General features: G+C 38.1%; 1 protein-coding gene across 6 annotated transcripts in view; it reads left to right on the top strand.

The window, feature by feature from the left end:
- The window catches only part of SLC4A4 (solute carrier family 4 member 4), a 331,756-nt gene that overhangs the window by 155,212 nt on the left and 150,442 nt on the right, over positions 1-26,102 (top strand). For 5 of the 6 annotated variants that reach the window (XM_090266786.1, XM_090266782.1, XM_090266785.1 and 2 more), the window contains one exon: positions 3,070-3,249. In XM_090266786.1, coding sequence (XP_090122912.1) covers positions 3,070-3,249 — 180 coding nt within the window. The remainder of the gene's footprint in view (positions 1-3,069; positions 3,250-26,102) is intronic. The other variant, XM_090266783.1, reaches the window with a different exon arrangement.

Here is a 26,102-nt window from a genome sequence, read left to right as displayed (position 1 = left end):
TTTTAAAACTTAGACATAATATGAATTATCTTTCCATGTCATTAAATATAAATGTAAACATCATTTTAATGGCTGCAAAGTATTTAAAAAATCTGTTATTGGGCATTGAAGTTGCCTTCAAGTTTTTATTATAAAGAAAAGTGAATGTTTTTGTCATGCTTTAGTGAAATGAATTATTTCCTTCATATAGATTTCTAATGGTGAAATATTCAGAGGGTTTGAACACATGGAAGGGTTTTGTTATGTGATTGCCACGTGGCCTTCAGGAAAGGTTGTGCTAGTTACTGCAGTTGTTACCAGTGTTTGGAATTGCCTGTTGCACACACCCTTCACATCACTGGGGATTAGCCTTTTAAATTTCCACTTCGATAGAGTAACAGATATCTCATAATTGGTTGTACTGTACAAATTTATTTAAATTGTTAGCCTTGAAGTTAAATATATCTTGGATATTTGTATTTCTTTAAACAATGTCACCTTTGGCCTTTTTCTTTTTTTTCTGTTTCATGGCCAACTTTCTGTCGGTTTGCAGAAGCTCTGCATATGTTAAAAAATTATTTTTTGTCTAGAGCTTCCTTTTTAAATAAAGAAAAGTACTGTGTAATATGGAAAAAGATATAAATTGTGAATCAGACAACCTGGTTTTATTTGGGGGAGGGTGCCTGTAATTATGCTGTCTGTGAGCAAGTCTCTCTTGCCCTGTCTTTTTCTCATCAAGATGTTGAACTTGACACTCCCTGAGGTTCCTTTTCAGCTCTGCTATCATCTAGGGTTGGCACATTCTTTCCCAATTGGTAATGTCTGTGCGATTTTGAACACTGAAGACTTAATTTCAGTGTACCTGTGAGATGTTACTGCGCCCATTTTCCTTGAAAGGTTTTGTAGTTTGTGCTTAAAGAGATTCCTGCAATGTAGGCCATATTTATGGTAACTTAATGAAGGCCATCAGCCACACAGATATTTTAACCCATTCTAACCAGTGATTTCCAGGCCTTAGTAACAGAGGGCTGGCTGTGGCACATACAGGGTTGGTTTGAGGTTACAAGCGAGGGCCAGAATAGAGGGAGGCCCCACCAGGAAGGATAGATAAGAAACACTTTAATCCACAACCCTGGAATTAGAGTGGGAGTTTGATAACACTTTCAGCAGATATGCTGGCGCTGTCTGTTTATTTTTACAATTCTTCTGTAAAATGGACTTTCCACATTGAATAAGACTTAAAGGGAATGTAGAGGGGTTGTGTTTAGTAGCACCTGATTATTTTGCTCTGGAGCAGAGCATTAATTGTAATTACAGAGTTAGTTATGAGAGTTTTACTGAGAAGGTTTTGCATAATTAAAAATACTCAAAGCTAAAGGCCATTGTCAAACCAAAACATTTCTATGGGACAGACTTCCTGCCTTGCCCAACCTCCTTACTGAGTGGTCAAGGGCTATGTGACATTTATGGCACCTGTATAGGACATGTGATGGCAAGTTCTGGATTCAGCCTCTGCTTGGCTCCCAAATAGTTGATTGTACACTGTGTAAGTCATTAGTTTCTAGCCAAAGGCTGTGAGGCCAGTTCTGTGAGAGCTTGCTTTATGAAGATGAGCTGCGGAGAGGTGCAGTCATGCCCAAGCAATCCCCCTGGAGTATTGCTAACTGTTCTCTGCAAAAGGATGGGAATGCTTGAGAGATGCTGTTATCCAACCAGCATCTGTCAATTTTCTTGTCAGACTTTTGCAAAAAAAGAGGTTTTGTTTTCTTCTCCTTTTTTGTATACCGAGAGGCTTGCCCAAGAGGAAAATATTGATATGTGCTGGATGCACCCATGTTTCTGAAAAGGTAGGCAGGAGATCCATTGTTCTGGTTCTGTGCAGGGGACAAAAGCTCTACCTGCATGTCATGATGTAGTATCCTGCCATTGTATATTTTGCACAGGTTCTGTGATGTTTTGTCCCAAGGCCTATTTTGGACAGAGGAAATGTCGAATTGTGATGTGACATTCGGGTAGAGTGCACAGGCGACATTTGTGCCCTAATGTTGACATGCTCACTTGTGAAAAAGAGGATTCCTTATTTTTTTCAGTTACAGTTTACATTCAATATTATTTGGTATTAGTGTCAGGTGTGCAGCAGACTGGTTATACAATTAAATACTTTACAAAGTGTTTCCGGTACCCACAGGGCCCCACACATAGTTGTTGCAGTATTGTTGACTGCCTTCCTGTGCTGTACTTGACATCTCCATGCCCATCTTATTTCCAATTAGTGTAAAACTTGTCCATCCGCAGAGCCACTCACAGAACAGTTTCTATGAAACACAGTCATCTTTTCTACTTAAAGCCATTCTTAAAAAATAAGAGCTAAGACTAAGATGTTAAAGTTTCATAGAAAATTCGAATCAGGTTATACTTTTAAATGAATAATGGTATATATTGGAAAGGCTTTAGTTGGATCTAAATAAGCATCCCTCTTAAATAAGACTAAGGCATAATTTTGTAGTATAATTGCATTATTGGATTAATTGGTGCTCTAACAACCTGATATAGGGAAAGGTATTGTTCTCCTTTACTTGGTCCTATTATAAAGAAAATACAACATGACAGAAGAATTTGGGAAACTAGATTTAAAAAATAATAATGTCACTACTTTAAATTTTGCATATTCTCTTCAAGTTTTTTTTTCATATCATTTATATTTCTGGCACACTTGCTGTGAGAGAGTACATAAAATTTTCTAATCTTAGATTTTTTCTTAATTGAAAAAATGTAAATTACTGATTTGTGTTACTGAGAGAAGAATTGAATAATGTGAATTCACTATTACCTGGGATTTAAAAATATGAATGAGACAGTTTTTCCTCTCCAAAAATGTAATTAATACTCAAATGTTTAAAGCTCTCTTATTAATGCCTACATCCATGTACCCTGTATCTTTATCCTTTGCATAAAGTGGGAAGTTTGAAATTTGGAAAACAGTATGTTAATGGTAAATTTGAGGATGCCTTCTATAAACTTAGAGTTAAAAATTAACTTTGATGTCTTGTGACTGAGTTTTGTTTTTGTTTTGCTTTGTTTTTGTATCAGAGATGATTGTTGACCATCAGATTGAGACAGGCCTTTTGAAACCTGACCTTAAGGATAAGGTAACCTACACTTTGCTCCGGAAGCACCGGCATCAAACCAAGAAATCCAACCTTCGATCCCTGGCCGACATTGGGAAGACAGTCTCCAGTGCAAGTAGGATGTTTACCAACCCTGATAATGGTAATGCAGGGGCCGACTGGCTGCTGCTCTCTTTACCAGTCTCACCTTTACTCCATCTCTTGTCATCTTTTTTTTAAATCCCCTCTCCATATATCTTTTTTTCTCCAGTTCATATGCCACAGCCATTTCATAATGACACTTTTTATCCCATTGGGCAGGTTTGCAGTCCTGTTGGAAAGATTTCAGCAGTGTCGTAGGCTGCAAATGCCAAGATGCCTTGCTTGCTCCATATACATCTATTCTGATGGACTGAGATTGTTTGGTAATAATGCTGTGATATAACAACTGAATATTGGAGGTGAATCAACAAAGTTTTAGACTGTTGAGTACATCAAGGAATATGCTTCTGACATGGTAGTTTGTCGGAACCTGGAGGACAAAGATGTGAATACTCTGCTATGTCATATTGTAAAGTATTTGCTTGGTTTGTGAGCTGGTGTCCAGCCTATAAAGGATCATTCATCAAAATAAGGCTCACTATTATTTTTCTACTTAACACAACAGTCTTTTCTTTTTTATATGTTAATGATTAAATGTGAGAATAATGATTCAAGGTGGGATATTAACTTCCTTATATAGCAATGGAAAGACACTGTCTTATTTATATTCTATTCCATTTACCAGAGTTTTCTGTTAAGTGTCTGTCCTCTGTGTCATTGTCTTTGTTTAAAATGAATTTCATGATTGGATACAACCTGAGAGCAGAAAAATTAATTTTCACAGAGTATTGAAAAATGAAGGGATAGAATAAAGAGTTGCTAAGCATTGAGCTGGTAGAAGTAGGTCTCTCCCATCTGATCACGCAGTCTTCTTTTAGTATTAAGAGAAATGAGTAGACTAGGGAGCTTGTAATTCACTGCCCTCAGCTGCATTTTCAGAATAGCACAAAACATGCTGTCATGGAAAAGGTGCGCTAACTGAATGGTATAAACTGAATTCTAACTCAGCCGCTCCCTTTCTGAAAATTGGTTTTTCTGACTAAATATTAAAGTGAATGGTAGTCTTGGAAGAGAGTTTACTATTAGCAAACTTTCTCTGGTATGTTTTTGAACCATTCCATTATTGTAGTTTCTTAGTGAGTGTTTAGTTCCTAAATAGAACCAAATGAAAAGTTCAGTTTTATTGAGTGATGTGTATTTTTTAAAAAGTTAAACCAGTTATAAATAAATAGTTAAAACGCTCTTTATAAAAAACATTCACTAAAGAAAAACTCTAATCTAGAACATTCCTTATATAATTTGATGGTTCTGCCATTACCTGGAATACTACTGATTACTAGAAATGTTTCGGTTTTTGTGGAGTTTTAAATTGTATTTTTAAAAAGAGGCACTGTTTAATAGCTGGAAATGTTATGGGATGAAGAAGTTAATATAACCATTGTCACAAATATTTCATTTTATAAGTACTTCATGTTTTTAAAATTGTGCCAATTAAAGTAAAACTTTGTCTTTCATATCTTATTTATTATTCTGTATCTCACATAAAATGAAATACCATGAGTTGGAGATTTTTTTTTTTTGTCATGAAGGTAGTGGTAGCAGAAAGAATCAAGAAAGTGCTTTTTTGCCAAATATTGATATATTTGTGAAGAGAAGAGGAACCAATATAGCAGAGTGAGGGTGCCTTCCACCAGTGTGGTGTGAGCTTCATTTTCATGGGTGTACAGGCAGAATAGAAATTAGGAACAGAGGGGTCTGGGAAGCCACCATCTTGTGCTTTAGGAGAAAGTATTTAGATGTGGAATACAGCAAATGAGTTGATATATCTCATCACTTGTACCCTATTAGTAGATCTTTGCACTTCAGAGGAAAGTTGAAATTGCTTTTCTCATTTGTCTTTTCTCTCGTGAAATGTTATATACTCTGGGTAAAAAGCAACTAGGAAGGGCAGGCATTTCTTTTCCTTTCTGGCTCTTCAGCTTACACCCTGAAGCATGGAATTTGAGGAGGCCTCTTTAAACAGGTTATTACTGACCTTCGTGTTACCCACCTCGTTTTAAACATCCAGAGGCAAGATATGGCTTTGAGAGAGTCTACAGCAATGAATTTCATGTGCCTTCAAGGTGCACTCTTATAAATTATCAGATGGCAAGTTTATGGTTTTCTACAGGCACTTAACTTACAGGTTTATACAGTTACCTTTGCATGTTACAGTTTAATTATGTAATATTTTTAATATTATGAAATATTCTTAGGATAAATTTCTAAAATAAAGAACTATGGAACTCTTGCTACTATTTTAATAACCCAGAATCTTATATTTATTGTAGTTAGAACTAGATTCTGACATTTGTATGTAAAACCTAGATAAACTTGTCGTAGTCTAGAAAATAGACTTAGTGACACTGTCAACTTTAGTTGTGAGAGCAACAATGTAGTTAAAATCTGAAATTCATGAAGATAGCTTAGAATTGGAAATTTTTAAAGTTTCACAGTGGTTATGATTCTGCCTAATAATTTGGTCTGAGATACTTAGGTTATATATTATTGTGGTTTACAATGAAAAAGTAACATTTAAGCCTAGCAACATTCCTTGGTAGTATTTAAAAATCAAGGAAGGTGCATTTAATTTGCTTTTTATTAGCAAGTGAAAGTTTATATGTAATTAACATTTATTCAATAAATATTTAGTAAGCTGTTTATGAAAAAATTACCTGATAATTCTACTTTAAAAAGCCATGATTTTTAAAATTATCACTTACCGTTTACATGTATACTTTTTTGTTAGCTTAGAAAAGATAAACAAGACCTGACTTGAGGACCAAGATAAATTGGGAGCCTTAATTTGAATACATAATCAGTTTTTACTACCTTTCTGGCAATTTGGGCAAAGCTGTCATCAGTTTGTTCTAAATGATTATAAAAATCAATTACTGTTTTTTGTGGTCTGGAGTACAGATATTCTTTCCTGAAAGTGACTTTAGTTATCCAATCAGACCTACAGTTTGAATTTCAGTTTTCCCTAATAATACAATTTCATGACCCCATTTTTCACTAGTTTTTTAAATAAAAATATTAGAAAGGTAATTGAGTACTCAGTTTCAGTATCTCTAAAAGATAATAAAAATTAAACGATAATTTATGTAAAATGTTTAGAATGAAAATTGGCACATAGTAATCATTCAACCAATTATATTAAATTATATATAATATATTTAAACATAGTTAAGGAAGAAAATCTCATATTAAGTAAGAGTGGTTTTTGGAATTATATTTTCTCTGTAGCTACTATTTGGGAAGAAAGTTATGGATATAGTGCTGGTTTATTTCCTCTGCCCTTCGGTAAGTGATATGAATATCATATCATCAGCAACGGAAGAGGTGGGAGCCCTTTTTCATCACAGTCCACTACAGAATGTCTGTCCCTGTTATTGGTGTTACATTTTGCTAAGAGGCTATCAGGGAATTACTAAACCATGATGAGAATCCAAGACTTAGATGAGGAGTGAGGAAAGGTTGGAGGTCCAGACCAGGGCAGCCAGCTCCTAGGCTTCATGCTGCTTCTTCCAGGCTTTCTCCTGGTGCGATATGGCATCTTTTATGTTATTTATTGAGACATAGACTACTCCTGGTTGGACCTCTGGGTTTATCTTCAATTCATCATTTTTCTTTTTCCTGTCAAGTTTGAGAAATGCGATCCACTTGCTCCCACCACTTGTTACTACCACCTACTTTCTCTCTGGATTCCTCTTTTCAAAGTTATCTACCAGGCAGGATGCTGCTTCCTAGCTTTCTGCTACATCCCTGTTTCTGACATAAGCACACAACACCTTTAGATATTTAAAAAGTCTATTGCTGTTACCTACAGTGACAGAGATGGTGGTTAGCAACATAGAACAAACATGGAAAGAAGTCAGTTCTTTTTGTTAATAGTAATTCTAGGCCTCATTGAAATATCAGTGGGATTAGCTGAATTCTTGTTGCTTTGGATCTGATTTGAGATTAGGCATCTTCAAGCTATTTGTTTTGGATATTAGATCAAGCTGCCTAGATGCTAGCATGTGGTGGATCTGGCTGGGACCACTGCCAGGTTTGGCAACTTTCTCAGTTTCTTTAGAAATTCTCAGCTTTTTGTCTGGGTTTTGGATTCCAGCTTATCTTAATTGTCTCTGGCTGGGTGGTTCTACTTTGTCCTGACTTCCCATCCTTGAATTCAGACCTGGTCCCTGAATCAATGGGTAAGGCAGGCATTTACCTTACGTCTCTCAAAGATTCTGTTCCTCTGAAGCAGGCCGTCATGCTTCCCTAGTTCTGAGATGGGTTCATTGACAGGCCCCATCACCTTAAGATGAGTCATGTTCCAGATGCCTTTCTGTATACAGTCAGCTTCCTCCACAAACCAACAGCATATATCCATCTGTTTTGTTCAGGACTCTAATTCTGCATTCATTTGCACAGCACAGATGTATCTCCTGGCCAGAATCCAATGATCAAGTTCTTCTCAGCCTTAGACTTAATGAGGCAATCCATGGGAAGTTTCTAGAAAAGTACCTGAATGAAACTGTTTCCAAATAACAGTAGTTATTATTATTGTTTTCATTATATTCTAATTAATTTATCAGACCCCATTCTTATCTCCCCCCCACCATGCCCAGGTAGGTGACCGATCTTCCAGATTTATAATGTTCAGATCTTGAAATAAACAACACATTTTTTTTTTTTTCTTTTCTCCAAGGGTCATTCCCTCCTACTGTGTGGTAGTCTATCCTGCTCTTTATGACAATGAAGAGTCAGGCCTAAAGATATCACAAAAGTGATGATTTAGATTTTAACATTAAAGGCCTACTTTTTAATCTATTTGAAGACATACTGTTATTTTTTCCAAAGGCTTCATTCTAATACTGGATTTATACTTAGTAGTAGTGTGATTTTGAGCATTTTAAGTAACTTTCTTGAGCCTCCATTTTTAGAGCTATAAAATAAGGGTAGTAATGTCTTATTGTGTATATATAACCAAGTGTAATAGAGCTTTGTGAAAGTATTTAATAAACATAACATGAGCTACACTGTAAGGAACAGGTATTCAGAAATATTTTAAAGGGCAAATTTAATGCCTTTCAGGTTTAAAACTGAGGACAGAGCTATAATTCAGCACCTTTATTTTGTATTTTATTGTTTTCTGTGTCTCTCATGTTTTCTCCTTCCACTACTCCATATATGAAAACATTCTTAGAGTTTTTTTTTAAAACAGTACTACTTTTATTATCAACTTTACAGATATCAGATAATACTTATGAGGTGTCACTCATGATCTTTATAATGTTTTTAATTTAGAGTATGAAAATTGATTACTGTCTGAACAATGATAGTTTTTAGCTCCCAATAAGTAATATATGTATAACAGGATGTTACCATGAAATAAACATATTTTAAAATGTTAGTAATTACGAATCTGTTTCACATTGCCCCAGAGTCTGTGATATCAGAAAGGAGGGAATGATTCTCTTTATGTTATCCTACCTTATATGAGTACTCTCTTCCCTATTTTTCCCTTTCTGGAAAACCCATGTACTTAAGGGGCCCTTCACTGATTTTCTGCCATCAACCCCAAGTAAATATTATTTCAAGCCTTAAGGTCCTTGTTAGAGTTGCCCTTGTGAAGTCTTGTTTTCCTAAACCTTACCTTGCTCTTGCAGTATTCAGGAGAATAGGTGTAGATCTAGGATCATGTCCTGGTAGCTGTGAAATAGAAATAGAGAGAAGAATAGGGGGAAAGATAGGCAAACATGAGGAAAGGAGGGAAGGCAAAATAAAGACACGAGACGTGAGCACTATGGACTCTATATCATGTCTCCAAAAGAACAAGGGAGAATAAAATTAAAGTCTTCCAAGAATGATTAAGTGTGCCTCATTCTACTTAATCCCTGTTTCAGTACAAATGCAAAGGACAGAAAGGAGATTTTTTTCAGATTTGTGAACCTGACTTCTTCTTCTTCTTTTTTTTAAAATATGTTTTATTGATTATGCTGTTACAGTTGTCCCAATTTCTTTTCCCTCTGCTCCCCTCCACCCAGTGACCCCTCTCCCTCCAGTTGTCATCCCCCCAGTCCATGCCCAATGGTTGTGCTTATAGTTCTTTTCAACATCTTCCTGTCTACTCCACTACCTCCTACTATGCTTCTTATTTCCTGTACCATCTCCCTCCCTTTCCCTGCTTCCTCCTCCCCACTGACCTTCCCCTATAATGTTCCCCATACCTATATTCTTTTCTCACTCTTGTTGCCTGCTTAGTTTGCCTTTGTTTCGATTCCCTAGCTTCTGTTGTTGGTTGTTGTGATACAATTTTCATTTTAATGTTCATAGTTTTGAATCTCTTTCTCCTAAACAAGTCCCTTTAACATTTCATGTAACAGTGGTTTGGATCTGATGAACTCCTTCAGTTTTATTTTGTCCTGGAAGCACTTTCTCTGCCCTTCTATTCTGAATGACAGCTTCGCTGGATAGAGTAATTGTGGCTGTAGGTTTTTGATTTTCATTACTTTGAATATTTCTTGCCAGTCCCTTCTTGCCTGCAGAGTCTCCTTTGAGAAATCAGGTGATAGTCTAATTGGGACCCCTTTGTACATAATTCTTTTTTTCTCTCTTGCTGCTTTTAAGATTCTCTCTTTATCTTTAATTTTTGACAATTTGATTATAATGTGTCTTGGTGTGGTTCTCCCTGGGTCCAGTTTTTCTGGAACTCTCTGTGCTTCCTGGGCCTGTAAGTCTATTTCCTTCTTCAAGTTCGGGAAGTTCTGCTTCATTATTTTTTCACATAATTTTTGAATTTCTAGTTCTTCTTCTTCACCTTCTGGCCACCCTGTAATTCGGATGTTGGCTCGCTTATAGCTGTCCCAGAGGTTTCTGAGCCTCTCCTTATATTCCTCACTTTTTGTTTCCTCTTTCTGCACTGGTTGACAGTTTGTTCCTTCCCTATGTTCTGATTTGTTGATTTGATCCCTGGTTTTCCTTTCCTCACCACTTGTCTCGTATGTGTTTTCGTTCATTTCAGCAGGACTAGCCTTCATTCCTTCCCTATCTTGTTCAAGATCTTTTGTTCTGTAAGCTGCCTTATGACTATAGCTCTGAACTGAGCCTCAGGAAGATTATCTATTTGTTCATCGGTTAAGTCACATATTTGCTTTTTGGTCAGCTGTGTGATTGGTATTTCAATCATAATTCCTGCCATCCTGACCACTTTTGTTTATCTTTCCTTCTTGGGTGGGGCTGTCACACCTCCTACGCTATCAGGGGCAGAGCCCTGTGCACTCTTCACTACTGGGTGACCCTTCTCACCATGCTGTGGTGCTTTGTGTAGGGGTAGGGGTCCAAGATGGATTCCTGCCATTACTCTCTGTTGAGAGACTGGGACCCTCCGTCCCCATGCCCTCTTGACCTCACAGTCCGAGGCAATGGGGGTCTGCCTTCCCCAGCGTTGGAATCGCGAGCTGATGCATCTGGACTGCAGCTAGGGGTGCTCCCCTGGCGCTTCTCGCCTCCCCTTAAATACAGGTGTCTGTGGTTATTGCAGTCCCGCCGTTCATTGCTGCAGCTGCCGCTGGCAGCACAGCTTGACCTCTCTGCCCTGGCTTTGCACCTTCTACCCATCTGGACAAGCACCACTTGTTTATAACTTTATACGTTGGACTTCCATGTAGCTCTATTTTCTGGAACTTCTGGTTATTTCTGGTTTTGCAGTAGTTGTAGTCCTTCTTAGTTGTGGAGGGAGACAGAGCGTGTCAGTCTAGGCCTCCATCTTGGCCGGAAGTTGAACCTGACTTCTTAAGAATCACATTGTACATTCATAGTAGGCTAAGGTTGCCGTCTTTGGTGTTTTCCAACACCCTTCAGGATGCTGAACAAAGAAGACATCATTCCATCAATGATAATAGTAGTAGCAGCAATGATAATAACACCTCACATGAACTGAGCACCTATTACATACTAGGCATCGTTTTCTATGATGTTTCTAATGTATATATCATTATCTCCATTTACACATGAAAAACTTGAAGATCAAAAATGTAAGATAAGTTGCCCAAGCATAAAAAGTGGAGAAACCTAGTCGCTTAATAACAATATACTAATTCAACTACAGTGGGTAATGAGCTTCCTCAACTGTAACTTATTCCCCACACATCAGTGATTCATGGTCTTTTTATGTAATCCTGTGATGTTGAAGGGCTCTGGAGGTTATTCTATATCTAGACAGGAATCAATACCAAACATGACAGTTGGATGTCTTTATTGGCTTTATTGGTGGAAATTCATAGACAACCTGCCTCATGTGTTTACAGATGAAATGCTGCTATGCTCTTGGGTTAAATTTCTTGGATAAATAACAGTGTGAAATGCATAATAGGTGATCAATAACCATTTGATCATACAACACTGCAATCCTGAAAGATCCCTAAAACTTCAACATAAGTAAATTTATTTTGTTTTTAATAAGACTATTAAAAAGAATGTTTCTGAAGTGGTTTTTTTTTGGTCTACTTGCATAATTGTAAGTAGGGACACCCTCCTTACTTGAAAAGATCTGGGATTGGTTTTGGGGAAGCTGATTCTCAAGGGAAACATGAATCATCAAAAAAAAAAAAAAAAGAAAGAAAAAGAAAAGTCCTCTTTGCAACATCTTTTTCTACATCCTAGATCTTTGGAAACCATCACCCCCCCCCAAAATTTTAAAGTTATGTATCTTTTCTTATCAAGTCCTAATTATATAAACTGATTTCTAGCTTGTTGATGCCTGAAGTCAAGCAGAAGTGATTTAAAAGAGAGCATATAAGATAAAAGCAAAGCTAAGTTGTTTATTTTGTAGCTTAGTTATAGAAGAGGCACAATAAAAGCATTATTTAGAAGAGGTGTTCAATAATAAATCATTACCATGCTATAATTATAGAAAGTTTGGCTCCAGCTTTGGAAACAACTTTTCAAAATTTTATCTTTGGAGTGAATTTGTAGAGAAAAGGAGCAACATGAAAGGGTTACAGAGTTTGTATCTCTTTCTACACAGAGTTATGTGTAGGGTCCAACAAATCAAAATGTTGGAATTTGCCAATATAAGTAATAGATGCTGTGAGCCTCCCAGTTTTCATGATGGTAAGCAGCCAGATGGCTCCAATAAGCTTTGCTAAAACACAGGTGCCAAGTCTCTATGGACAGTTTCATTTTCATGCCTGTTTTTGGAGCCAGGTTCTTTACTGGTGTGTGCCAGGCTCCATTCCACTGACTTCTTGATGGTGAGACTCAGTGTCAGTGGAGACTGTTTATGCAAAAAGGAGTTTCCAGCTTTAGACACATTGAGTAGAGGAGAGAGAAGCTATTGGGAAAAGTTTGTTACTAGCACCTGAGTTTTAGAGCTGCTGCTGACCTCTTGTATTTACGTTAGGAGAAAGCCATGGTAGCAGTGAGCTACATACTGATCAGAAGTTAAAGAATGTGAACAATCATTTGAGTTTACTTTGCATTCCCCACCACTGTCAGTTCTCATTGATCTGGAATTTCAGTGGGTTCTTGCCTGGGCTTGGACCAGTGGCTGCCAGGTGTCCAGCCTCTTTCTCTTCCTTTAGCTAAGCCTGTAGGAATATTGGCTCTTGAAGCAGGTCCCTTGCCTGTCAAAAGAAATAGAAGGTGAAACTTGGTCAGTATGATAATATATGTTTCTAAATGCCTTCCTTTTGACAAAAGCAATTTTGGAATAATTTCAATTGGTTCATTTTCCTGTATCATTTTTCTTAGAGCAATAAAAACTTGCAAAGAAGTTCAATTATAGGAAACAATTAAAAATTCAGATGGCAAAGAGAAGACATCAGATGTGCCTCAGACAGGTGCTGGCGCAGATGGCCCACTCACAAGTGCTAGCTTTACTTACAGCATTTAAGCACAGACAGATAAATCGACAAAAATGTTTCTAGATTTTATAATGTGCTGAATGCCCAAATTGGGCTATAATATTACATTAACTTGTAAATGATTCAATTAAAAACTTGACCTCCCAAGTCACTGATAGCCTTAAGAAAACCATTTGTCTGCCCTGTTATTTGTACACTTGTGTGAATACATTATCTAATCTTTGCTTTTGGTTGGATATGCTTTGTTTATTACCTTGATCATTAAATGACTATCTTTATTATTATGGGGGAGAAACTCCCTCATGTTGAATTGTATGTAGTGTGATGGTTAGATATTTCCAACCTCATTGTCCTTCTTTGCAGGGTAATTATGCTGCCTACATATTAGCTTTGGAATGAGGCATTTGATAAGAATAGCGAAATAGATGTCATGAAACCCAAATGAAACTATCTTCAGATAGAAGTTGATGGTGCTCTCCAGTTGGTGAAAACTATCTGGACGAAGCATACTATATGTTTAGCCTGTATCATTATTCTGTCTTGGGTGTGGTTTAACATTTGGCGTTGGTGCACTAAATATTAAAATTATAGTTAACTGTGTATTAAAGGGCACCAGAAAATGAGGGTAATACACATTTATAAATTGATTTGTATTAACGTACTGATTTATTTATATCCCAGCCTCATGTTTCTGAAGGGCCGAAAAACAGTAGGCAAAAGAAATTAAAAATCAGTTCTGTATTCACCAAGGAAAATATTTCAGAAGTGCAAGTATGAAATGTTGCTTTCTGCATTTGTGCACAAGATCCATAGAAGGGTCAGTGGGGTAGATCATAAGAAAGCTCCTTACTAATATAATACCCTGCCCTCTGTGCTTTAGAAAACTGCGTGTGACTTCCCTGTGTGTGTGCTTATGTGGTGCAAAATTACTGACAGTCTTGATCTTACATCTTGGGATTAGTGTTCATTATGTGAACCTTTCCTCTGTATACAATCTATGTTTTGAGTATTAGAACTGCAGGGCAGATCATCCACTGGTACATGGGGAACTATACTGATTGAATGTAATTTTTCATGTCTTTTTCTTTCCATGTTGGAATTTGTTCCATCAAAAGATGCAGGGTCATGGGAGGGGATGTGTGTCAATGTAATATGTCATTATTCTCCTTTAACCCGCTTGTGTGATTTGCTTTAGTATTTTTTCTTCTTAATTAATGCTCCATCCTCATCCTTGCTGTGGCTGCTCATGTGTCCTCCTCCTTCTCCTGTCTTCTGCTTCTGACACTAAAGCCCGCAGCCCGCTTGAGAACTCAGTGCCCTGCCTAGCAACCCGCACCTTGGACGGTGACCCTCGAGTGAGGCGCACTCCCAGCGTGGGATGGCTAAGTAAGTCCATGACTGGGGAAAGGGCAAAGATGGTGGCGGTGGCGGTCGTGGGCAGAGGGAGGGGAGGAAGATTGGGGTGGCAATCATGGAGTGGAGGGCATCCTCAGAATGCCTGAAAGGTTAAAGCTCGCTTAACCATTGCTGAACTCACAATTACTAATTTATTCTTGCTACTCACAAATTGTACACTAATAATGCATTCTCTGGGTGACCTGCCATCCTGAGTTCAAGTCGAGTACCTTGTATGGCAGCAGAACGAGTTTGAGATGGAGTTGTTAGGCCTGGCACTGGCAGTGCCTCCTCCATGGGCACTGCCTGGACCTGGTTTCCTTCAGAGGATTGTGAGGAAGATACTTGAGGTGAGATCTCTGGAGGTATTTTGAAAGCATTCAAGGGCTAGGTAAGAGGAAGAACTTACTAAGTTAATGGCCTAAAAAAAATCCCCAAATTCCCACTATATGCTAAAAAGGCAGTAGATATTGCAGACAATGAAAAAATAAGATAAGGTAGACTATTTTTTTAAATGAAGGGCTTTGTTAAAGAGACAAGGTTTATATAGCTAAAATCCAAAGAGAGGAGAGCATGCACAGAAAACTACATGGAGTTTCCCCTAAAATTTCCATATTTGATTATGTGTGATATAAATTTTAGTTTTAAAGAAACCCATCCATGGTGACATCATTCAGCTTTTAACTGTTCATTACCATATACCTATTGATTTAAGCTTTTTACTATTTTAGTGTGAGGAAATTTTACTTTTGTAGAAAGATATCTTTCTCCAGTGAGAGACATTTTAGTTCATCCCAAAGTGGTGTTCGTTATGCTACATTATTCCAGGGATTTCATTGGAGAGAATCTGACATTTTTAGAAACTATTAGTAATCTTTGTTTCCACTTGGGATATAAATGCACCAGGTATTTAGAAATGAATAAGTGTGTCTTTGTCCTCAGTGTTAACAATTATACAAAATGCTAAGTGAAATGACTGAAAAAATGTGTGCACACATGCTCGTACACAAGATTATTGGAAAATCTGAGCTGCTTGGCCTGGGAATCATGATGGTAGAAGAAGCTTTTGGAGTAGATAATTTTGAGCTAAATATTAGAGGTAAAGTAGGAATTCGGTGGTGGGAGAATTGGAGGATGGGCCTTTTATTAAACTATTAACTTTGTAATGATTTCTGCTATGAAGTAGGTCTAATTTTACTTGACTGATAATAAATGATGCAAACATTAATTCATTGCTTTTCAGGTACAAACCCTGAGCTAAGTACTATATATAATATCTCTCATTTAATTTTCTGAACAGTCCTGTGTAGTGGCTATTGATATTATCCATGTTTTACAGATGAAGAAATGGGTCTTAGAGAGCTTTTAGTAACTTGCCCAAATCACACAGATACTGAGTGTCTTGGGCAGGACTTGATCTTCAACATATGGTAGTTTCATCTATAACTTTGATGGGTAATGACTTATTGAAATTGTAATTAAAGTATAAGAAATTCACATGGTTAGATTGCCAAAAGCCACAATGAAGCTTTGACACTGATATGATTTTCCCTGCAAGAATCATTCATTCTGTCTAATAAATTCTTTTTATTCCCAGTGATACCTCTTGGGGAGAAAATAAATTTAAGTAAGAAGTTTAGTCATTGGGGTTTGGAGTCCGGCAGTATTAAGTCTGAATCCTGCATTTGCCATTTACTGGCCTCCAGATGTTGGGCAAGTTACTTCTCTGCTGGAAAGGGTTTCTCGACTATAAAATTGAGTTAATCTTACCAACACAGGACTGTTGTGAGGATTAAATTAGAAACATGTAAAATGTTTAGTATATTGCTCAGCACTCAATAAATCCAGCATCACTATTATTAGTAAAGTACTTCTAGGAATTGCTCAAGAAATTGTAGCTGATCTTATCCTCTGATTCTAACTCTTTTAAGCACTTAAATATTGTTGTCGATAAAGCATCAAGAAAATTGACCGAAACATTCAGTTTGTTGATGATATGAAAATATGGTAACTGTTTTGAAACCAGCCTAAGACCACACCCTGGGCTAATCCTTCTAAGAAAACACATTATAGTTGTAAGAGAAGATTCTCTCATTGTTTATTTATATGCTATATTCTCTCCCTAAACAAACAACTGTGATGTATAATCTTAATCATCTTCTTCAGGGCTCTTTATTACCTACTATATCAACTCAATAAATATAATATACACATTGAATAATGAAGGTGTACAAAGTGGTGTTTAATCCTCCTGGACCTACTTACCTATCCAACTGAATTCTCATTTTTTCTCAGTATGAACCTATAGTCTAATCAGCTTGTTGTTTTTCTTTTGACTTATATTGTGGCAAGTCTGACTTTGGTACCTTAGTTGATACCTTTGCCCTTCCAAGAATGCCTTTTCAAGTATGTCTATCCAAGCCCCGTCTGGTGTGGCTCAGTTGGTTGGAGCATTGCCCCATAGCCCAAGGGTTGCGGGTTTGATTCAGTAGAGTCTGAATGAGGTTCCATCTTCTTTACAAAATAGTTCTAGTTAACACAAAAGATCTTTCCAGCCCTGGCTGGTGTGGCTCAGTGGATTGAGCACTGACCTGCAGACTGAAGAGTCACCAGTTTGGTTCCCAGTCAGGACACATGCCTGGGTTGCAGGCAGGTCCCCAGTCGAGGGTACACGAGAAATAACCACACATTGATGTTTCTCTCCCTCTCTTTCTCCTTCCCTTCCCCTCTCTCTAAAAATAAATAAAATCTTAAATAAAAAAAAAAGATATTTCTAAGTCTTAAAATTTCATAGCTCCTATTGTCTGTGTCTCACAGTGAAATACCATGTGTTATTTCATGCTGTCCTCTGATGCTGCATTTTTTTAAAAATTTAATTTCAACTATATAAAACTTTTTTAGTGCACGAGCTGTGTCTCATGCTTTTGTGTGTCTTCCAGAGCAATGGAGGTACTTGAAACATGGGAGTTTTACAATAAACAATTATTGATTCTTGACACTTTGACTTTTTATTTGGGCCCATCTTGGCCACAGTAAGCTATTAACCATAAATGAATATTGTTTACTACCTTCAAAAATGACTTCCTTATATTTCTGCTCATCCTGGTCTGATGAATTTGATTTCCAATATATTTTAATAGTTAACATGGGATTATTTTTCAAAAACACTGCCAAAATATCAGTTAAAACACAGGTTTGGGAACAAGGTTCCAATACTTCTAATCTTTCAATATTCTTAGCAAGATATTTTCAGGCTTAGTGTAACTTGAAGTAACTACCTACCTTCAAAAAACTATATTTAAAGTTGCTTTTGGGGAGTAAGCTCTCATTATTTTTACATTGTGTGCTTCTTATCTTGGTTGTCACCTGAGGCAGATATGAGCTTCCAGCTCTTATCCACTTCAAATGCTGCCAAGGTATTGAATTAGAAGTTGGAACAAAGCCAAAAATGATTTCCTCTTACAGATCTCACTGGCAGGTCTGAAAGCAGACTGGGCTACTGAGAACAAAAGAGAAGCTTTCACCTCTACTTTTCAGGACAAGCTAATACCCACCTAACTGCTCTGCCATGATTAGAGCATGGGAGCCAGCTGACGGTATCTTGGTAGATCAAGAATGGCTCTTCACTCTTGCCATTATCTAGGAATTCAGTTTGACACCTAATAGCCAGCATCCTCTGAGCCCTTAGAAATCACGCGTGTCCTTTCATAGTTACTGGCAGTCAAGATCAACTCTTCAGACTCTTAGGTCTGAACCTCAAAGGAGGAAATGAGGTTGAGGGTCTTTTCCTGCTATCTTCTGCACATTCCGTCATCTGTCTTCACTTTGCTTTGTGCCGTATCCATTTGTATCATTTGTAAACCTACCAAGCAGAGACGTCCTGGTCTAGTCCAGGGTTTTGCTTTGAAAGTACTTATCCAGTGTTTAATGTTATTATTATGCTAAGTATAACAGTAATACTGTTTTTTCCCCATGAAGCCACAGTGGTATAACTGGAGATTCTTGTTTCATTACATAGTGAACATTAGAATTTAAAGAACTGAATTGCAGGTGGGGCTTTTTGCTTATAAAGAACCATTTTGTTTCTTTCCTTCTGGGCATTTCTGGAATTAAAAAATTCATAGCCTTTCAACCACTCAAAAGTTTACTGACTAAATAAAAATAGAAATTTGCTGTGGCTCTAGATGTTTCTTTCAAAAGCTTTGGAATTTCTTTATGAAAGTGGTAACCCCAGAGGGTTGACCTTCAGAAGCTGAAGGCGTCAGCCCCTCACCGAGCCCTCACTGCTGCAGGTCTGTGGTCCAACTGGAGGGAAGCGCTGAGGGAAGCTCACAGATAACACCTCCCAAGAGAGGCGAGGGCGCCCCCAGAAGAGAATGAACGCGGGCCCGATTGCCTTCAGTGTGTGACACAGCAGCGTGCGTTAAACTCTCTGAAAATGTTTGTGAGAAGGACAAAGAGGAGGGCATAAGAAGAGAATTGGGGAAATAATTCTTCTCAGCGGGAAAGTGGGCCTGAAAGGATGGCTTGTACTTCCAGAAATGGAGGTTGTGGGAAAAGCGGGACGAGACATTGAAAGACGAGGCTAGTCTGAGAGGAAAGTATAAAAGCAACCAAGTTGTTGAGAGAGTATAAAGAATAGGTCATGTGAGGTGGAGTCGGTTACCGCGTCTGATTAGCAGAGAGGGCAGGGGAACAGAACATATGGGTGTTAGACCGGCAAAGTATTGGGACCATTTTGTGGAAGGTTATGAAAGTTCTTAGCATGAGGTAGCATGGTGAGAACAGTGAGTTAGGGAAATTAACCTGCCATGGTTTATTTGAATGGAATAAAGAGGGGAAATGTTTGAGGTAGGGAGAGATTTAGGAGGTGATTACAGTAGACCAAATGTATTGAGGGAGCATCAAAATCATGGACTGTCAAAATGAAAAGGACAGGATAATGCAAGAAATGCTATAGAGATGGCATTTGCAGGACTTGGCAGCTGCTGGAACGTTAGGGGAGGAAGAGGAAGGAATCCAGGATGCCTCAGGTTTGGAGCTTGCAACCAGGGAGATGCTAGGACACTGTTCGTGGAGAAATGTGGTGGGGCTTACAAATGACAGTTCAGATTTCTGTGCCTGTCATGCATGCTTTGGCCATCTTTGAGCATATATTTCACCAAGATGTTTTTAGATGATTTATTAGGGGCCAAGACTCTTATATTTCTGCTTTGTTATTACATTTTCACCTGAGTTTTTCACATCCATCGAAACCTGTCTGTGGGGTGGAGAATTACCACCACAGCTATAGCTCTCTTTATGGCCTTGTGAATTTAGAGCAACTTTATCGTGATTCTGAACATTTAACCTTCCATCCCTGTTTCTTTCTTCATCAGTTTCAAGATCCGGGCTTCTTCTTGACTGGAAATATTATTTGTACCATTCTCACATACATTTTTGACCTCTTGAAAGGCAAAAGGAAATCCAAGAACAACTTTCAAAATTCCCTTGCTATAGCTTTCATAGTCGAAAGTTTCAAAAGGGCATAGGAAATAAAATCTCTCATCAACCTGACATCTACCTTCAGATGTTGTAGTTAACAAAAGACATTCAGAAAACTTACATGGTATCCAAGAATGAGTTACAACATTCTTCAAATACAGACAGTCCTAACCACTGGAAAAAAAAAAAAAAAAAAAGAAAAGAAAGGGATTTAGTTATTATTTTAAAAAATTTTATTCATTTATTTTTTAGAGAGAGGGGAAGGGAGGGAGAAGGTGAGGGAGAGAAACATGGATATGTGAGAGAAACATCAATTGGTTGCCTCTCTCAAGCTCTTAGTCAGGGACCTGGCCTGCAACCTAGGCACGTGCCCTGACCTGGAATCAAACCAGTGACCTTTTGGTTTTCGGGATGATGCTCAACTCACTGAGCTACACCAGTCATGGTGAGATTCAATTACTATTTGTCCTGAGCTTCTGAAGTAGATCTCATTAGTTATTTTACTGTTATCTAATATTGTATTTACGATGGGCTAAAGTATATATATGCTGACTCCAGAAGTCAAAAATTGAGAGAATCCAAGTGGAGAAAGAATAGAAACTTAGAAAAACTTAGAAATATAGAGTACTGGGGACTTGGAGTAATTTTTAGAGGCACAGATTTGGAAGAACTTTGACAACCTGCTGGAATTATAAAATAGACTTATGTTTTCTCAACAACGAGAGTTTAATATTTGTGAACATTCCAACTTGTGCTTGGCAAAATAGTGACATGCAGATTAGGTTCATATTCACACTCTTTCTCATCACCTAATTTCTTCCTTTTCCTGACCTTCCTGTTTCTTACCATCTTTCTCTCATCTTTCAGACTTGGTTGGAACCTTATAGTCATCTTTGATTACGTTCCTCCTCTTCTGTCTCCCCTCATAGAAGCACTACATCTGTTAAATGTTACCTCTGTACTGTTGCGTACTCTCTCTCCATTGTCATCTTACTTTACTGAGCCATTGCTTTGGCTCAGGTCCTTACTTCTTCTTGCTTAGTCTAATTTAGTAGCCCGTCATTTGGGGTCACTGATTATAAAGTTGGATATATACAATTGTATTTGACACTTTGCTTCCAGTTAATCTTACCGTATCTGGCTGATGAGAGACCTCCTCTTTTGGAAATTGTAAATGGCAACTCAGTGCTTCTCAAATAACATCCAAAGCCCTGGGCTTGGCATTCAAGGCCCATTGCACAGTGACTTAAAGTTGAGTAAGCAGCACCCCATGCTACTCTGTTTCCCTTTATCTGCACTGCATTTCAGCAGCTGCTTACCATTACTTGCATTTGCTGAATTCTTGTAGTGTCTTTGCCTTAGACAGTCTTTGATTTTTTAAAAAAGTTTTTATTTGTTTATTTTTAGAGAGAGAAGGAAGGAGAGAGGAGAGGGAGAAAAACATCGATGTGTGAGAGACACATAGATTGGCTGCTTCTCACATGCACCCCAACCTGGGACCAGCCTGCAACCCAGGCATGTGCTCTGAGTGGGAATCGAACCAGCGGCTTTTCACTTGAGGGCACAGCGCCCAACCAACTGAGCCACACTGGTTAGAACCCTAGACAGACTTTCCACTTGGTATAACCTCCTTCCTCCTGACACTTTCTGTCAAAATTCTGCCCATAATTCAAGGTCCACATTCTCCTTGAAACCCTTCCAACTTAAGGTGCTCTCTGCTGACCTTTAGCTCTGAAAGCAACTGTTTTGAGACTCCTCACACAATCTTTATCTCATTCTGCTTTGTGTTATACTATGTGGATATGTATCTTATTGTCTCTAACAACTATGCATTTCTTAAGGGCAGGATCTGGATCTAATTCATTTAGATACCCTCTATCACAGGGATGGAAAAACGATGGCCGAAATCATTGCTGCCTGGTTTTGAAAATAAAATCATTAGTGGGACACAGCCATACTCATTAGTTTATGTATTGCCTATGGCTGCTTTCATGCTACAGAGGTAGAGTTATGTAGTTGCAACAGAGATCCTATGACCCACAGTATCTAAAATATTTACTAGCTTCCTCTCTATAGAAAATGTATTCTTACTTTTGCACTATCATACTGGTTCTTAAAGTGGAGTCTGGGGAGCCCTGGGTATTCCTGAGATCATTTCAAAGGGTTTGACAGGTCTTAGGATTTTCTATACATTATTCAACCAAAACAACATATCTCAACAGATTGAGCACCAGAGCAGACATGAGAATCCAGCTGTATCTGATTAAGTCATAATGAAAGAGATTTGTGAAAATGTGCAACAGTGCTGTTCTTCTTACCAAGTTTTCTTTTTATTTTGAAAAAGGTATTTTTTATAAAATACATTACTTATGTTAACATGTAATGAGTTTATTGTTATGAAAATTAATAGATAAATATTTTTTAAACTTTGGTTTTAGTTTCTAATATGGTACATATTGAGAGAGAAACAAACACTCTCAATTTTTAAGTGTGTAAAGGTGACCTGAGACCAAAAGGTTTGACAACTGCTGCTCCATGTGTTTAGCAGAGTGCCTTATCCATAGCAGTAAGTATTGAAAGGATGCACAGTAGAACCAAATGATTCAAATGTAAAATTAAAGCCCAGTGGTAATAACTGAAAATATTGAAAGGGAAGTATAAGTAAGAGCCATTAAGAAGGGATGTCTACTACGTGTTTGTAACTTCAGTTCTCCCTTTGCCTCCCAGAGGACATTGTTGAAGCAGAGCAGAGTGAGGATAACTTGAAGGGGTAAGAAGAAGAGCTGGTCTCCTGATATTTATTTCATTTATGACAGCTAGTAGTCAAGATGGGCTGGATTGTGCTGCAGTGACAACTAACTCCAAGCCTCTTGGGTGTTTAACATCACAGAAGCTTCTTACTCATACTACTGCACATGTAATGTGAAACCTTAGGGAGCTCTGCTCAGCATTGTTAGTGAGGATCTTGGCTCACAGAAGGGTTCCCTCAGTATGTGCTTCCACAGTCAACTCCTGTCCAGCCATGGCCCGTGTTCCTTTCCCTCACATTTCACTCGCTAGAAATGAGTCATGTGTCTACATGTAACTTTAAAGAATTATTATTCTACTATGTGCTCAGAAGATGAAGATTCAGAAATATTTGGTAGACAATACTAATGATAATCACACAGTCACAACAGAAATTGTAGCCTTGACTTTGGAGTATGCCCTTCTTGGCGATGCTGAGAACAGTGTGGAGCTGTCTAAGGACAGTGTGCAGAAAATATTCTCCTTATGCATGCTCTTGTAGATGGAGGATGAGGACTTTTCTCATAGTGAGGGAGGGCTGGGGTTCCAGTTCAAGGTCTATTGGAGAACCACTGGGGCTATGGTATTATGGGGTCCTCTGAGGATGAATTTGAAACTGATGGAGAGTCTTTCATGCAGATATACAGTAAACCACTCTTATTAGACCAAACAATGCATGGATTAATTCTTGGGAACAATGTAACATCTAGGTACTTGAATTACTATGTCTGTACACATGTGACTGAAGAGGTTGGAGGAAAAGCAAATATATTATGCTAACTGCAGATATCAATTTCAAAGTTAATAATGAAATTTCTTCTTGGCAGCTAGCAGTAGAATTTTACTTTGATGAAAGTTGCTGGCAGAATCTTCAGAAATATGGCTTTTCTTTTTTGTGGTAAACTGAATATTCATGGTGTTTACAGTTGTTCTGGTACTCAGACCCCAGTTCTATTTCTCTTAATGTACTTCTATCTCCTTAGCTCCTCATTCATCTCTTATCAGGCCCAAAGCCCCTGACATCTCCAGCACTTTCTTGTCCTCTATCCTCCATCCTCTTCTGCTGTTTCCTTCCTGCCCTTCTCTGAATCTCTATTACAAGTGCTCTACTTCAATTCTTGTAATTTCTTGTGAAAACAACGTCAATATCCTAGTTTCCTCAGCCTTTATTTTTAGCCGTTTAAATTCATACTTCACAAATGTCAGAAGGACCTCTCTAAGTCACAAATGCAAACATATCACTCCCTCTGCTCAAATACTTTGAGTGACAACCCCCTATCCTTTATAAGCTCAAGCCAAGCTCCCAAGCCTGGTTTTCTAACCTGTGAGATGTGCTTTGATTTGGTCTCTGCTTCACTCTCAAATTATCCCTGGATGTTTCTATTCTACTGAAAATTCCAGAAATATTTGGATTCTCATGTACTTAGATTCCATGCCTTTTGATCTCTCTATCCCTTATTCATGCTGTTCCAACTTCTCCCACATGACTGGACTAAATTTAACCTATCTTTGAAGTTCTTATTTCTTAAAATTTTTTAAACAATTTATTGATTGTAATAGAGAGAAATAGAGAGCAAGAGAGAAAAAGCAAGAGAAATATCAATTTGTTGTTTCACTTATTCATTCATTTGTTGATTCTTGTATGTACCTTGACTGGGGATTGAACCTACAACCTTGGCATATGGGGACGATGCTCCAACCAACTGAGTAACCTGGCCAGGGCTGAAGTTCTTATTTCTTCTAGTTGATTTGTTTCCATCTCTCTTTTTCCTCTATCCCACCAATGTTCCTCTCCCTCATTTCTGCTCTCAAACCTGCTGCCTTGCTTTATCATGTCTTCTTCATTGTTGACGAAGTGCTCAGAGACCCTGAACCATATCCCATTTACCTTTGAATCCCCATTGCCAAGCACGATGTTGCACACTTAGCAGATACTCAACAAATGTTGGACTGCACTAATTCATCCATCTGAATCTTGCTGTGGTAAATTATTTGCAAACCAGGAACTGTCAGTCACACTTGTGTCTCCTTTGTCCCCACTAGGGTATGGACAAAATATGCTCTCATCATCTTTAAGAACTTTGTCAATCTAGAAACAAATACGAGAGGACATAGAACATGTAGCATCTGCTTAACCAAAATGTGTAGCATCCATTTGATTTAGACAAACCTCTGGAATAGTAGGCAGTTCCAATTTTGTTTTTGACTATTGGGCAGTCTTGGAAGGAATGATGACAAACCTCTCAAACTTACCTACATTTCCTTATTTGTTTGGTTTAGTTTTTCTTTCCTTTTCTTCTCTTCCTTCCTTCCTTCCTTCCTTCTTTCTTTTTTCCTTCCTTCCTTCATCCCTTCCTTCTTTCCTTTCCTCCCTCCCTCCTTCCTTCCTTCCTTCCTTCCTTCCTTCCTTCCTTCCTTCCTTCCTTCCTTCCTTCCTTCCTTCCTTTTTGGTGAGAGGTGGTAGTGGTGTGGGGGGCTGTTTTGGGACCATTAATTGTGATTCCTCTTGCATAGATTGGGGTTCCTTTGGAGAAAACTGTGATTTATCACTCAGGGCCTAATGTGGTACCTGACACACAGACACTTCATGAATATTTGTTGATTAAATGAACACTTAAATTGAAAATGAGAGAAAAGACTGAAAAGACAAGTAACATGAAAATCTAGAGCAGAAATGATTTTTTTGAATTTGTTAGATCATCGTCTTTACATCACCCCAAACTAACACCCTCAGTGGCATCAGGCAGCTCTATTGCTTTACTTTGGCTGCTGATAGTAGCAGAATTTGAGAACTGAATTCCTGGGTCAGGGGCTCCATTTCTTGTTGACTAGATCATTCTACCCATGGTTGAGATAATCACTACCCAGGCAACTATCAGCTGTCATTTTTTCAACTGATTCTGTCTCATTTAATCCCCACAAAACATTTTATGAATGTTTTAAAGCATTACTGACTGCTTCTTAGAGATGCAGACACTGAGAGTCTCAATGAGGTTAAGTACTTAGAGTAACCATTAGGGATAGTCACAATGGTTGCAGCTCTCTCTTCTAGGCAAATATGAGGATTCTACTTCCTTACCCATTTGAGGTTAGTTGTGACCATGTGACTTGGTTTGGCCAATGATACATGAGCAGAGTGGTGGGTGTCATTAAAAAAGTTATTTTATTTTCTTCTCACCCGAAGACATATTTTTATTGCTTTTTTAGAGAAAACGAGGAAGGGAGAGAGAGAAACATCCATTGGTTGCCTCTTGTACATGCCAGGACCAGGGATTGTATGTGCCCTGACTGGGGATGATATGAGTCCACACTGGGGGCTGAACCCATAACCTAGGTATGTGCCCTGACTGGGAAT

Source organism: Furipterus horrens, unplaced genomic scaffold (genome assembly GCF_987537825.1).
Source record: "Furipterus horrens unplaced genomic scaffold, mFurHor1.1.pri manual_scaffold_2, whole genome shotgun sequence".
NCBI classification, from domain to species: domain Eukaryota; kingdom Metazoa; phylum Chordata; class Mammalia; order Chiroptera; family Furipteridae; genus Furipterus; species Furipterus horrens.
The sequence above is the reverse complement of the archived record's forward strand: the minus strand, read 5'-3'. Positions and strand labels throughout refer to the sequence as shown.